This window comes from Callospermophilus lateralis, chromosome 4, assembly GCF_048772815.1.
Source record: "Callospermophilus lateralis isolate mCalLat2 chromosome 4, mCalLat2.hap1, whole genome shotgun sequence".
Classification (NCBI taxonomy): Eukaryota; Metazoa; Chordata; class Mammalia; order Rodentia; family Sciuridae; genus Callospermophilus; species Callospermophilus lateralis.
In genome coordinates, this window is record NC_135308.1 from 72,559,776 (window position 1) to 72,576,334 (window position 16,559).

The following is a 16,559-nucleotide window of genomic DNA, read 5'->3' on the forward strand; positions in this document are numbered from 1 at the left end:
TGTACAATCATGAGGAGAAAGGAAAACTGAAAAACTAATAAGGGAAAACATTTAGAATCTGCATGATGATAAAATATCTGGAAAAGTTGCATCATGAATATGTGTCATAAGGAGAAGAAGCAACAGTCAGAAAAGTGAATAATGCCATCAAGATCCCAAGCTGGACAGTTAGTGATGGTCAAAAGGGTGGCTATAGATGGAGATGGGTGTGAGGGAGCATTTCAAAGGGAGAAATTCAGGTCTGGAGAGGCCCAGGATGTTATCTCAGTTGTGTTCAAGGATGCTGGCAGCACCAGGAACAGGAGACAGAGGAGCCTGGTGAGCCTGGTACTGCAGCCTTCCTGGATGAAGGGGAGTGACCAGGCTGGAGAGTGACACCAACAGAAGTGGTGGCCATTGTCACCTCATGGGGCAAATTTAATGTTTCTGGACGTGGATCAAAAGGAAAGAAATTGTTGAAAATGAAAAGGTGATGCAAAAATATTCTCTGATTTGGCCAGAAAAAGATTGCATGTTTAAAAGGAAATGCAGAGCCTCCTACTAATAAGGAAATCATTGTTTCTAGAGGATACCAGGTTTTTATCAGAGCATGAGTCTGAATTACACATTACACATTACAGTTCTTTTTTTTAATATTTACTTTTTAGTTGTAGTTGGACACAATACCTTTATTTTATTAACTTATTTTTATGTGGTGCTGAAGATTGAACCCAGGGCCTTGTGTGTGCTAGGCAAGTGCTCTACCACTGAGCCACAACCCCAGCTATTCATTATAGTTCATAAGAAGTTAGAAGATATTGGACTCCAATTTCATTCAGGCCCCATTAATGTTTCCTGAGAGAGGGAGGAAGTGGGCACCTTTGTTTGCAGTAGTGTATGTCTCAGAGGAACAGTATCAACCAAGACCACTGGCACTGTAAGGAGATCAATTCAAGAAGAAAATGAGGGGAGACCAGGCCCCTCATCTCATAGCACTTACTCATGATGTGCCAGAGAAGAAGACTAAGAAACAGCTTTTCAACAAGATTGTTATTGGGTCATGTGTGGGAGAGGTGTTGAGCTCTTCTTACCCATGCAGGTATTTAGGCATTGCTCTTCCCCATCCTCCTCCTGCTCTGCTCAGGATGAGACTGCATCAGTAACTGAAGGTCACCATGCTCCTTTTACCTCAGTAATTACACTGAAAAAATGCTCTACTTTCTTCCTGCATTGCACTTCTACTCCTCCTTTCTTTCTCAACCTAAATGTGGTTTATCTCTTCCTCAATGCACATATTTGTACAGCACCTACCATGCCTTCGTGACACTAAACTTCATGCATGGTGTGCATCATCAGGCTGGAGTGAAAACTCCATGAGAGCAAGGATGGTGATTCCTTCATGTGTCTGTTTTCCTGCCTGAAAGTAAGTTTCTACCTACAAATCACCCAATTACTTATCATCAACAAACTAATCTGAGAGGTTGTCTGACTGCTGTAGTTGATTCCAGAATAAACAGCCCATTGTATTGAATTCCCCAAGTTGCCACTCACTTAATTGAAAGTGTGAGGAAGATGACGTGCTTACTCCAAACCTCATTTTCCTCATCTGAAATAAATGATCACCATAATGCCTACCAAGACTTTAATGTGATGATTAAGTTTCATTATCTGTGGTGATAGTGGGGAACGAAGTGATAGCTCATAGCAAATAATGTATATTACTGAGGTTCAATCATTCACTATCTCACTAAGAAAATACAGAGTAATTAATACAACGTAAGACTGCATTAGCTAATTGCTAAGAATGTTCATCAGAGTGTAACTTTATGCTCCCATATGTTAAGTTCGCTATCTGGTACTTTTCACATAAATCGCTATCATTGCTGGTTTTCTCACATCTGCCTTGAAACAGGATTGCAAGAGATGGGTCAAGTAATCTCTAACCAGTATTCATTTTGTAGACTTATTTCAACTCATCCATTATTTTTAAATATATGAACCTTTCCTGATAAAAACCTATAGGTATAGGACAAACAAATAGAAGTGGACAGTACGTCACCTGTACATGTGATATGAGCTTCCTCCTTTGGTGAGCAAGATTGATGTTTCCAGGGGTCAGAAGGACACTGCCAGAGAGATGTGTCAGTTTTTCGACAGCGAATTCCATCCACCCAGTGGGGTCTAGAACCTTCCCTGGAAGGAACCAAGAAATCCAGAGTCCCAGTATCCCCACAGCCAAGCTGTCTGCAAATCACAGACAAGGTCAGAGGTTCCATGGGGCTGTGGCAGATGCTGCCCCAGGTGTTGTTGTAGAAAACCTCCAGCCACCCAGCACACTCCTGGTCTTCGCTCACCAGCCTGAGAGCTAGGAAGTCTAAAAGCAAGAGGAGGAAAACAGGGGTCAAGGAGTATTCAACTCTTACTGCTGTTTTTTTTCTTTATTCCTAAGTAGTGAGTGTTCACTGCTGACTCTGCTGAAGAAATGTCCACTAGGTGGAAGACTGGAAGTTTTGTCCCTTTAACTTCTTTTGCTAACTTGTACCTCTCTTTCTGTTTATACAACAATGTAATATAAGCAAATGAACAGCCAGGAACAGTGACCTGGGGGCTCCGTGGAAAAGAAACTTTATTTACTACCTGACAAACCATCTGACAGATCCTAGAAAAGGAGGCTGGACAGAGCAGTGGCAGAATAGTGAAGATCCAAATATGTCCACTCCCTGATCTTGGGAGTGTGTGAATATTTTACCTCATTGCCAAAGTGCTTTTAAGACACAATTAATAAAAGATCCTTTTGTGGATTATTCTGGATCAGCCTGGATTAAAAGCTGAGTGCAATCTAATCATATCCCCAGAACTCTATCATCAAAAGCAGATAATTCTTTCTGCCCCTCACCATAGGGAGATGTGAATATGAAAAAATGATCAGAGGATTGTACTGTTGTTGTTTTGAAGAAAAAAGAAGCCATGAGACAAGGAATTCAGTCAAATTCTAGAAGCTTCAAAAGGAAGAAAATGAGTCTTCCCAGAGCTTCAGCTGTTACAGCCTGCTCACATCTTGTTTATAGCTCACATAGTCCTTGTTAAAAATTCTAATCTACACACCATAGGATGATATATATGTGTTGTTTTGAGTCACTCAGTCTATAGTAACTTGCTGCAGCAGAAATAGAAATCTAATTCAGTGGGTCAGGATGTTGCACCCACAGGTCACAGAAGAGTGATGACTGCTTTTAATGGACACTGTAGAGAATGACTGTGACAGGAGACAGTGCTGAGAAGGAAGAAGCAGAAGCTCAGTCGCTGCAGCAGAAAACAGAAGCACCTTATGTTCTCTTTTGGAAGGTCAAGAATTATCCTTCCCCTCTGCCCTGTCCCATCCTGCAGACTCTCTCAGACTTCCCAGCCTGTGCACAGACCTGAGCAGATGACCCCAGCATCCTCCTTGTGACTGCAGTTGTGCTGCCCCCAGCCCTGGGAAGGGCACTGCCACACGTGGGCCTCCTCTTCTGTGCAGTTCAGCTCATCCAGCCAGATGGGCCCTGATCCCTCTCCAAAGTGAGCAGAGATGGTGGCTTCCAGGGCCACTCCACAGCCCAGCTGTCTGCACACCACGTGGGCATCTCTCAGGTCCCAGCTGTCATCACAGATGGAGCCCCAGGAGGCCTGCTGCAGGATCTCCACTCTCCCTGCACAGTGACTGCCCCCATCCACCAGGCGGAGCTCTCTGCTGTCTGAAGAGAGACAGGGTCATGTCAGTGGGCATTTACACAGGGAATGGGGAGGTTCTGGTGCTGGGGGCCTTGCTCACCTGAGCAGTTGGCAGTGTGGCCCTCTGAGGCTGCAGAGCCTGCTGGGTCAGACCAGGAGTCATTGCACTGGGGCAGCAGCTGGGTCTGGTTTCCTACCAAAGGGGTTAGAAAGCAGGAAATGGAATTAAACTTGACAATCATCCAGTGATGGAATCTGAAAGCTGTAGCCCACAATAAGTAATTTCCTATCTTCTATTCAAGGATTCTGCTACTGCTTCTAACACATACTTTTCTCTTAATTAAATGAAGTGTAAGTCTGCTACACTCCCAGGAATGACATTAGCAAAGTATGAATACAGAAGTGCTGTGGAAATATTTCATAGTTCCCAGGGAAGCAAGACTTAGGAGTCAAGTTCATAGAAAAGTAAAAACTAGAATCAGCGATTTTTCCCTGGAGGCATTTGAGCATTCAGAGGTAGTAGGTGGGACTCTGAAAATCTCAGCATGTTTGCCAGTTTTTTCTGGAGTACACAAGTAAAATTTAGGTTGGACCAAAGAGGAAGAATCATATTAAACAACTGGAAACTTGTATCATATTTTATAAAAGAATTTTTGTCATAGATATGGTTCCCAGTATCTCACCACTTCAATTCTTTTTGAATAAGGTGATCTACCTTAAATAAAGTGAACTGAAGAAGTTAAATAAAATCTTTTCTAAAGTTTTTGTAGGATTGATGTTTTTTGAAATACAATGTTTGTCAAAAGAAAAGAAAAACAAACAACCACACGTATTAAAGAGTTTATGAATAAAATGAAATGAACAAAGGAGAAAAAAGAGAAAACATTCAGAGAGCAGTATTGGTGAATTACCCTATAGGTAATTCAAATAGGCATGAATAAATAAATGACAATATGGGCATATTGTTAGAGAAATGATAACAAAAATCAAATAAATGATTGAGAGTCAATATAATTTAAAAGAACCAATAAAAAAGTAAGTAGCTAAAAATAAGAAACCAGAGAATGAGTCTAACAACACTGTAGGTTAATACAAACTGGAAAATGTAAGTGGGAAAATACAGAGTGAAGAACAGAAAGACAAATGCATAGGGAATATAATAGGATACTAAGTGCAATGGTGAGAGAAACTACCATTCTAAATACTCTACAAGTTTTGGTCTTAAAGCCATAATTGATCACACAAAAGTACAAATTAGAAAATAAACAAAGTGAGATATTTAACACAATATTAGTTTTTTTTTAAATATCCACAAAATCTGTGTCAAGGTCCATTGACCTGTACAGTCCATTCCTCCTGCCCTCCAATCTGGACTGACAGTGGTGAGTTGTCTATAACAACAGAATGTGGTGAAGCCAGCACAGTTTCACTTGAGAACCTTGCTACGAAAGTCCTGCCTCCTCCTCTTGACTTAGTAGGATGTTTGTTTAATGGGAAATCTACTCTGTAGAAACTAGTATGTGGGACAGAGCATTTGCAGGTTCTGTCAGCAGCCCCAGTTGAACTTCAAGCTACCAGCCATGTGAATGAACTGGTTTGGATTCCCAGCTTGGTCAAGTCTACAATGACCTGAGCTGCAGATGAGATCCAAGTGTAACCTCATGAGAGACCACAAGAGGCAACTGCCAAGAGTCCTTGCTAAATTTATGAATCTGGAAACTATGGGCAAAATAAAAAATATTTTATTTGTGTTGCTATTTGGGGGGATGGGGGTGGGAATGATGCATTAAAAAGCAATAGCAACCAGGACAATTACATTTACTGTGAAACAGCAATCATATGTTTCCATGTTTATTGTGCACTATTCACAATAGCTACCATATGGAATCAGTTGCACAAAGAAAGAGAAATTCATAAAGAAAATGTGATGTTAATGCAACCATAAAAAAGAATGGAGTTCTACTTTTTGCATCAAATGGATGAAATTGTAGGACATCATGTTAAGTTCATTTACCCAGACACAGAAAGACATGTATAGAAGAAAAGAGAGTTAATTTATGGAATTTGGCAATGACATTGTGGTTATCTAAAAAAAAATCTTGAAAATATTGGAAGGTTAAAGGAACATATCATCATATCCACCTAATCTTAATAATCACTCAGAAATACTTTATATATTCAGGGATAAATATGGCAGAAGGAGGCGAGAATATAGAAAAATATTAGGAATATTGAGGAATTTCAGTCAGAGTTATCTGGGAATTTTCTTATCCTTGAAGCTCATTCAGAATTCTCAAATTATCCAAAAAGTAAAAATAAATGATAGAGAAAAAAGGAAAACAAAACCACAAAAAAACAAATGTGAAAACTAATTGTTATGGTTTAGATACTGGGTGTCCTCAAAAGCTCATGCGTGAGACAATGTAAGAAAGTTTAAAAGTGAGATGTATGTTACGAGAGCCTTAAACTAATCAGCACATTAATCCTCTGATAGAATTAACTGGGAGGTAATTGTAGGCAGATAGGGTGTGGCTTGCATGAGGTAGGTGCCTGGATGAGTATTTTTGGGTTTATATGTTGTCCTTGTTGAGCAGAGTTCTCCCTATTTCTGCTTCTTGGTGGCCATCTGCTGACCTGCTTTTTCTTGCTACACTCTTCCACCATGATATTCTGCCTTACCTTGAGGCCAAAGGAATACAGTAGGCTATCTAAGGACTGAGACCTCTGAAACTGAACATCAATATAAACTTTACCTCCTAAAATTGTTCTTGTCAGACCTTTTGTCACAGCAGCTAAAAGCTATCTAAAACATTGGCAGAGTTAATTACTAGGACATTTCATTAAAAGAAACACTAATAGCATCAAAAACATAAGAAACCAAGAGTGTACCTAGTAAAAATTCTCTATAATTGCTAAGAGAAATTAGAGACATACATTGTAAGACAAGTAGCTCCATTTTGATGTTTAGGTCAAATCCAAACTCAATTTAATATCACCATGATTTATTGTATTAGATGTATCAACAAAGTGAAATCAAAACCCTATCTCTCACCATGCACAAAGCTCAACTCAACATGGATCAAGGACTTAGGAATACAACCAGAGACCCTGCTTCTAATAGAAAAAGAGTAGTCCCTAATCTCCATCATGTGGGATTAGGCCCCAACTTCCTTAATAAGATATAAAGAGAGCAACCAAGATCAGAACAGGGAAGAAGAGCATGAGGAAAAGATTAACATTTAACAGAGACGAGTGGGGTGGGAGAGAGGGAGAGAGAAGGGAAACTGTATGGAAATGGAAGGAGACCCTCATTGTTACATAAAACTACATATAAGAGTTTGTGAGGGGAAAGGGAAAAAAAGGGGAGAGAATTAAACCACAGCATATGGGGTAGAGAGGGAAGAGGAGAGGGAAGGGGAGGGAGGATAGTAGGGGATAGGAAAGGTAGCAGAATACAACAGTCATTAATATGGTATTATGTAAAAATGTGGATGTGTAACCCATGTGATTCTACAACTTGTATTTGGGGTAAAAATGGGAGTTGATAACCCACTTGAATCAAATGTATGGAAGATGATATGCCATGAGCTTTGTAATGTTTTGAACAACCAATAAAAAAAAATATTTATAATAAAAAAATGCATAAGACCAAGCATGATCAATGCACTGGGCAGGAAAAACAACACAATTAGAGTAGTTACTTTAAAGAAATCTCTAAAAAAGTTAATCAGACATGCTATAAAGTTATGATAATTAAGGGAATATGCATGGCTACAATGCTAGAAAACGACAGAACAAAATGAAATAGAGTATAGAGCAGGAATCAGAAATATCTACAACCTATATATTTCAAAGGTGACACAGCAGTGGGGAAAAGTCTTTTCAGCAATGATTCTGAGTTAATTGGATGTCCAAACAATAATATGAAACATTTTTTAACATCACAACACTATATACAATACTGACCCCAGAAAGATTGTAAAATTATATATAAAATAAAAGTAACTACACATGCATAAGACACTATTGGAGAACATTTTTATAATCTATGCTAGTAAAGTTATATTTAAAATGAGAATAGAGACAAGTACGCTGATGCACGCCTATAATCCCAGTGATTTGGGAGGTTGAGACAGTAGGATTGCAAGTTCGAAGCCAGCCTCAGCAATGGTGAGGCACTAAACAACTCAGTAAGACCCTGTCTCTAAATAAAATACAAAACAGGACTGGGGATGTGGCCCCGTGATCCAGTGCTTCGGAGGTCAATCCCCAGTACCAAAATAAAAAAAAAAAGGACTTTAGGACACTCTGTGTATGGGAAATATTTATACACTGTGCTTCATCATGAAGAAGAATTTGATCCCTAAATGAAGACAATATTAAGAGAGGAAAAATAAAAAGAAACGATTAAAAATGTATATGAATATACCCATATTTGCACCAAACAATATTGACATGGTAATATGTAGGATCATTATTTCAGAACTCAATATGTGCAAATACTCAAATCTCCATATCATTTGAATGAATCAATACATGATCCTGTGGTTATTTAGGAGAAAACTCTACAGCAATAAAAATAAATGAGGCCGAGCTAAAAATAAAAGCATAGTTCATTCTAAATGTTATGTTGAGTCAAAGTAGACACAACAAGGAACATGGTACATGAATTTATATAAAGCTCAAAACCTGAAAAAAAATTGGCAGAAAAAGTTAGAGTGGTCTTCTTTGGAGGGGAAGAGGGCACAGTGACTGGCGGGATGTGCAGGTGACATCTGGGAGCTGCTGATGCTCTCTGATAGTCCAGGGTGAGGAATATGACAAAGCTGTCATTCATTGTTATATAGTGTTATCCATTAATTTCAAAAAATTATAATGCCTATTAAAAACCAATCCTCTCAATATTTCTGGAAAGGGATGAAAGGTGAATGATAATAAGAATCCCAATTCACCACAAAATGTCTAATTTTTGAAGTCAGCTCTCCATGCTATCTGCTCTTAGAGACATGTCACTCTAGTAGCAGTCAGTCCTGCCCTCTCTTACCTGAGCAGACCACAGAGGCTGTGTTTCCATGGGCACAGGCAGGAACACCCAGGGCACTCACAGGGCAATTCCACAGGAAGGACTCAGACCCTGAGCAGTGGAATCTGTCTCTCCAGATCTCATCTCCTCCTTCCACAAAGTATGCTCCCTTTGGGGTGGAGATGGCGACTCCACAGCCCAGCTGACGGCAAACTACATTGGCATTGGCCATATTCCAGTGGGAGGCACAGAGTGTTCTCCAGCCTCCAGAGGTCTTCATCTCCACTTGACCTCACACTGAGAGCTGCCATTTTTCATGAGCCGAACATCTGTATATCCTGGTAGAAGACAGGGTTTTAGAAGCATTACATAGTTTTCTTACCCCAATAGATTGTGTAGGGAGGTTAACATCCTGTTGTGAGTCTCACCTGAGCAGACAACTTGCACAGCCCCTCTGTGGGGGCAGCTGCCTGCAGGACAGGGCACTCTGGGGCAGAACCAGAGGCTAGGCTCCTGCCCCTCACACTGGAACTCTTCAGCCCAAATCTGTTCACTGTCCTCTGTGAAGGGCATGTTCCCCAGGACAGATGCAGCCTTGCCACACCCCAGCTCTGCACAGATGACCTGGGCTGTGGGTAATGTGAAATTCCCATCAGATACTGGAATCCATCCTTCTCCAGAATTCACTTCCACTTTCCCAGAGCAAGGTCCATGTCCTCCAACCAGATGTACAAATCCTATGGGAAAAAAACAACGACAAGTACCAGTGAATAGAAGTGGGGAGCTACAATTAACAGGTTATGCTGTCAAATCTTTCTGTTTTTCAGGGTTGCGGTGTTGGGGCTTGGATTCAACAGATGGTGCCTGAATGTGAATTCCTGGAGGAAGTGTGTGAAGCCAAATTTTGGAAAAGGAATTTGTAATGTCCTTTCTAAGTTGCTGATTCATTGTAGGAATATATACACTATCCTATACACATACATATACATACATGAATATGTGTGTTTTCAAGAAGTGTGTGTGTGTGTGTGTGTATAGTGTGTGTGTGTGTGTGTGTGTGTGTGTGTGTGTGTGTGTGTGAGAAATGGATTTTTCTTTTATAGGGACATATTATTCTTTATATGACGGTACCTTTGATTTTTGACTTTGTTTGACATTCTTCGTCCTTTTTTGTATATAATCCATATCTATTCACTAAATGTGAACTCAGTGTAGAAAAAGACTTGGATTAATTTTTCACTCTTTTATGCCCTGAAACTTTCAATTCACAGATTCACAGATAGTGATTCCAACTAAGACAACATTTGTTAGTTAATTAAAAACTTCAGTATGTATTCATAACTGACAATTTATATTTATTTTCCATTTAGGGATGAGAAAAGAAACCACTAAATAATGTGAGTCTGAGATAGAAACTAGGTTATTGTGACTAAAATAATCATGATTCTTTACATTATCCTTCCCATTAAAGAAGACAGAAATGAAATTTAAACTATGAACAGAAGTTATCCAGAGATGTAAGAATTTTCTTTTGTGTGTGTTTTTAAGGGATTATTCTGTTTCTAATAGAGTTTAAATAATATATTATACATCGATTGAAGCTGATCAGGAAGTGATTTCAAGTATGGGTTCACACCTTTGGGAAGGTGTCTAGTTACATATGTGAAATTATAATATAATAGTTATTTTATGTAGTGAAGAAATTCAGCAAGAAACCTTTCTCAAGAGAATAGCATGTTCATTAATTTCCCCCTAAGTAATCCATCAAAGTGAAATGAACATCAAAACATTAGTCTATCTTTTTAAAATTGTTACTTAAAATGTTTCATTTGGGATACTCCCTTCTCTCTTTGAGGCTGATGTACTAACATGAAGTATGGATTCCTGAAGTGTTACTACAATGGTAATTTTAATTTATATCATTATTACAGAGGAATAATGATAGTGTACCTTATTTATAGAGTCAAAATTCAGATATACAAATTCCAAACTAAAATCAGTAATCTTTAGGAGGTTATGTTTTAAAGAGTGTGAGACCTGCAGGCACATGATAAATTCAGCCATCAATACAGTTGTCTAGTGACAGAAACAACAAAGATCAGAACAGAAACAGAACAGAACCTGGCTGGCTGAAGGCTCTACCTGTGGATGCAGCCAGGTCTTCTTGTCTATGAACTCTGGTTTCCACTCAGTCACTTTCACATAGACGTTCAAAACCAGTACCACCAGGGAGGACCACCAGGTTTGCATGACTGATTGTAGTTTCAGCTCAGATAAAAATGTGAAAATGCCTGCAATGGCATTATTTCCTCTTTATTTTCCTTTTTTAAAAAATTAACTGTACTTGGCCCATTTCTAGCATCCAAGTGTTAGAATGTCTCAGTTGAGGTAGAATAACATTACATTCAAGCTCTAAAATAATCCACTGGGGTATCTGAATACAGTGTCCTCTGAGTGAAAGGTTCGGAGGGTATCTTTGTTTTAGTCACTGAATTCTATTGAAATATAAAACCTTTGTCAGAAACTTTTGCATAATTTCTATTAATAAAAATTGGAAGCATTTCAGATAAAGAGATAGATCTCCCAATTGGGTTTTATCTTTATTCTTGTACTCTTTACAGATCAGAGAAACCTAATACAGCTATAGCCTGAGAGGATGCAGAATAAAATTCATATAGTACATGTACTCAGACCATCAACTGAGCATTTGTCATTGTACTGAACAGAGATCATGAGGTGTTCAGAGAGCAGTATTGTTGTAAACTCAACAATACATTTATTTATCTTTAAAAATACATTGAAGATTTCTTTTGTCAGTTATCATGTATAACTCAAGCTCCCAATAATGAACATACACTGAATTTTTAAAATAGTGGTATATATACATATGATGCAATAAAATGATCTGATTGAGATCTGTGGCTAAATCTCCCAAACATAAAGTTAAATAAAAGAATAATAAACAAAACCATGTGAGGCAAACCAACTCAAATAGATTTGATGCAAAAGGCTGGCAGAGCTCACATGAACATATAAAGGGAAAGTATGAGCAATGGGGACCTGATGCTTTTAGGAACCCCCCTTCCCCCATGGATCTTCCCAATCCCTGTTTGTTTTTTTTTTTTTGTCTTTGATCTTTAGAAATAACTTTTGCAGACAGTTGAGAAGTGTGGGTCCTGGTGCGCTGCTTGATCCCAAAGAGGGTAAATTCAGGGCAAAGACTTTAACTGACTCTGTCTGTGTTATTGGCCCACCATTATGACCAGGGAGAGTGGAACAGTGTGAATGAGCACATCAAGTGAACCCAGTGTTGAACATGAGGACTGGCTCCCCAAAGAAAGTGATGCTCAGCAGATCATTAGGATGAGAAAATTTGTGGAGTCTGTGTAAATACAACTACAGTAATTTTATGAGGGTGTTTATTAAATATATTATCCTTTTAATGGATAATTCTGTTTTCTTTAGCAAATGCACTTATTTTCTAAAACACAGGTCAATATCCAAGTTGGTAATTCTATTTTCTATAGAACTTAAAATTTCATAAATAAAAATAAGTCAGTCCATGTTACAAGGACATTTATGCAGAAGGCTGGTGTAAAGAAAGAAATTATGTATGAAATATGATAAAAATTATTAAGAATTATGTTTTTATGAATAATAGGCTTCAAGTGGATTGAAAATGAATACAAACACACATATGTATATGTATGTGGAATTTAGTACTTATAAAATCATTCACATACCTATATTTAATTTTAAAAATAATATTTTAAATTATTAGACTATATAAATATTTATAACATTAGAAAATTTAGGGATAGGTATTAAATAAAAGAAAATTAGTCTCTATTTGGTATTGTCCTGTATAGTCAAATATGTAGATGTCAAAAAAAGAGTCATAAAACATGAAGAAAAAATTATACCTCCTCTTTAGAAAATATCAGAGTGGATTATAAAAATGACCCATTTCTAGGGATTTCCATTAACATGAATTTTTCATTATGCCCTCTAACATGACTTTTCCATATTGACTAAAGTTCTTCAATTATGTGGTATAACACATATCCTTTCATTGTTCTAGAATTGGGTAAGGAATTAATATTGTTAATAATGTTTATTTTGCTTTAAAACAAAGTTTCACTGCCACACAGTTGTGGAGGATGAAAGTAGGACTTAGAGTGTCAGTAGGGTTGTCACCTTCTCTGGAGACTATCAGAGGGATCCTTCCTTGCTCCACCCTCATTTCTTCTGGTCAATGGTAGTCCTTAGTGTACCTCGGCTCACAGAAGCATGGCTTTAGTTGCTGCCTCTCTGCTTACCTCTCCCTCCTTTCTGTGTCTGTCTATGTGTCTCCCTTCTTCTGAGGATGCAAGTCAGATTGGACTAAGGGTTTGAGTGAGAGATTTAGAAAATGATTGAAAAATTCAATGAAAATCAGAAGGATGAAAATTTCCCACTTTGTTTCTCCTATAGTAACCAGCTCTTCTAAATCTGTGATGCTTCAATGAAGATTTTTGAATCTCCTTCTCTGAGACATCACACTTAGAGAACAGAGCCATGTCTCAATATGATCAACTGTCCGAGGAGTAGTAAGATTGGTAGAAGGATGCAAACTTGCCTTAGTTCCTAGAGACTAAGAAGTGATTGATGACAATGACATGAAAAGGAAAAGAAAAAAGTAGGGATTCTTTATTTTTCCTCTTGGTTGCATGTTGTTTCAATCATGACAACCAGTGAAAATTACATGAGTCATAGCAAGGACATTTCAATATCTGCACAAGACTGGTATTTTCATAACATTTGAAATCTTAATATTTAAATAATTCCATGGAGATTGTCATGTAGGGAAATAGAGTTTGGATTCACTAGAGCCCTCTGTATGTTTGTTTGAAACAATATAAACATTATTTATGTGTCTTGTGGCTAAACTTTCTCCACAGGAGGGACACAACAGAGCCTGAATGACTTGAGGTCCTCACCCAAATTGTGCCTGACTCAGCTGAGGACAGGTGATGAATTCTAAGGGTGAAGACTTGGCTGACACTGAAGGGTACTCTCCAGTTTCTTGTCTTTTAAAGGAAATGTGCCTTCCTAATCTCACCTGAAAGATAGCAGAACTTATTTTTATGTAGGAGAAATAGCAGACAAAGAACAATTTTATCAATAACCACTGAATAGATAATTAATACAATTAACAAAATCCCACACAAACTCCAAAGGACCAATACAGCAAAAATTAAAAGCAACTTCAAAATCTTAATGTTTTGCATCTACTTCTTGCACACTAGAGAACAAATTGTGCTTTTTGTATCATAAATCAGAAGATATAGAGACACACTTGTGCTTCAGTCCAAAAGAAGGATGCATCAAAGCTCACAGTGACCAATCTAAATAAATAAATAAATAAATGGTGCTTCTCTGTGGAATAAGGAACTTGAAGGATTGGCAGTAAAGACAACTGAAGGTGCAGAGTATGTGTTTAGCACATGGAAGCAAATGAACTTTTTATGTGGCTTCTCTTATAGGAATAGACAGATGGGCAGCTCCCAGGCAAGGTCTGGGTGTAGATACTTCCTGTATAAATAAATGAGATTCTATGGTATTTATTCTAAATCTATTCTCAGTCTCAATTTCCCTTCCTAACTCTCTTTCTCTGAATTATTGAGTACCATAAAAACCTCAACATAACTTCCTTTTTTATAGCTAAGTTTAAAGCTCCCCAGTGATAAAAGCTGTTGATAGTGTTAAATGTGTTAAAAATTACTAAAAATTATATACTATTGAAGATGCTCATGTGTCATGTCTTTATGTCTTTACAGAGAAGACAAAACTTGGAAAGATTTAGTGACTTGTTAGAGATTAGACATATGAGGCTGGAGATATAGCTCAGTTGATAGAGTGCTTGCCTCACATGCACAAGGCCCTGGGTTCAATCACCAGCACCACAAATAAACAAACAAGCAAACAAATAAATAAATAAATAAAAATAGACCTTGAGATTAGACATATGGCAGCATCCAGACCCACTGTGACCTCAATTATGCCTCTCAGTGATAGCTCCTCTCACTTCAGCTCCCTCCCTTCTTGGTCTCTTCTGCTACTCCCTCAACGAGCTCATGCCATTGAGGATATATCCTGTGCCTTTCTCCTTGGTGCCTCATTTCTACTCTTATTTCACAGAGGTGACCTCCACTTTGCAAACTGGATTCATTTGCAAAAATACTCAGTCAAGACCCATTAGGTCTTGTAGAAAACTGGTCTTCAGGAAACTACTCTTTTGTACCTGCACAAGCTCCAGGGAAATCCCTAATTCTCTGCATTACATCTTTTAGGAAATTAGGGCTCTTTCCACTTCTGGAAATAGCACCTCTCACGCTCCATCACCATTAGAACCTTTGGGTTCAAATTTATCCAGGTAAACAAAAGAGGCAGGGTGGCTAGGTTCATTCTCAACATCTTTCATCAAGACTACAACTTTGTTTCTTCCATTAAGACAACGATTGCCTCTTCCACCTCACCTATAGCTGAGACTCATCTGCATCTAACCAAGTCTTCAGGGCTTTGATCATAAGTCTTGTTTCTTCATCCACCTGTCTCATTGTCCATCACTCCAAAATCTTATTATTCTCTTTAGGGCACAGAACTGTGTCACCTGAGTAGATGGGAATGTCTCCATCAGATGTGGTATTTTTAGGCAATGCAGGGGTGCACATAGATCCCAGTATCTTCCTTGAAGACCAAACTTGCCCTGTATTCTTGGGCTTCCCAGTCATCTCTGAAAGCTGGAGTAGGCAGCATGATCTTCCCTTTGAGGCAGAGCAGGGGACAAGGAGAGAGGTCAATGGATGCCAAGCTATGGGCAAAATGTGTATGATCAGGAAAGGATAAAATGGGGGCAGAGGGGTCTTCAAAGGAGACACCCAGGTCTGGTATAAGAGAAAGGTACTTGAAGAGAGTATTGAGATCTGCTTCCATGTTTTCTAATTCAAAACACTAATGTCTTTCAGAATTTGCCATGTTCCAGAAATGTTTTTAGGTGCTGGGTGTGAATATTTCAAAGAAATAATGCAGACACACTCACACATACAAAAAAAAAAAAAAAAAAAGAAAAGAAAAAAGAAAGTAAGAAAGAAAAAAGAAGGAAAAAATTTCAAGCTATTTGAAGTTTATGAGAGACCTGGTTGAAACAAAAAGAAAAATTGCATCTGCAGAAGTTCACTGATTCATATGAATCATTCTCACTAGAGTAATTAAAAATTGCAGTCAGGTCTATCCTTGTCTGATTCTTTGCTTCAAGGATACATTGTTTTATTAAATCCATCACATATAAACTCTATAATATTCCTCCATATCTTGTCACCTATAGCATTTTTCTCCTTTTTCACTTAAATTAAATTTATTTAAATGATACCCAAAACATAAATACTATACCTATTAGTGGAGTAAATAGATCTCTTGATGCATGTTTTTATTAGGTTATCTTATTTACTCAAACACCATTCATTTACCCTTGTGAAAATTTCCAATAAGTTCTCTTCTTACTTTTTGAAGTAAAGTTCATTCTTGTTAACTATAGTCACCACCTGTACAATGGTGCACCAGAATTTCTTGTTCCTAAGTAAAACCTGTAACTGATGGATCAAACTGTAGCTTTCCATTTCTAACCCCTACACTTCCCAGCTATGGTTATTACAATTCTAGTCTAAACTTCTAAACTTTTATGAGGTCAACTCTTTCAGATTTGACATATAGTGAAATTAGAAGACCTTTATTCTTCTTCATACTTCTTCTATTTCACTTAACCTAGTGATCTTCAAGTCCATGTTGCAGCAAATGAAAATATTTC

The 16,559-nt window shown here is 38.0% G+C and overlaps 1 protein-coding gene across 1 annotated transcript in view; it reads right to left on the minus strand.

Moving 5' to 3' along the window:
* Nucleotides 1-16,559, minus strand: part of LOC143398301 (uncharacterized) — a 257,757-nt gene that overhangs the window by 65,600 nt on the left and 175,598 nt on the right. The window contains 6 exon segments of the mRNA XM_076855295.1: nt 2,039-2,353; nt 3,399-3,713; nt 3,791-3,883; nt 8,735-9,007; nt 9,010-9,051; nt 9,142-9,450. Of these exon segments, the coding sequence (XP_076711410.1) occupies nt 2,039-2,353; nt 3,399-3,713; nt 3,791-3,883; nt 8,735-9,007; nt 9,010-9,051; nt 9,142-9,450 (1,347 nt within the window).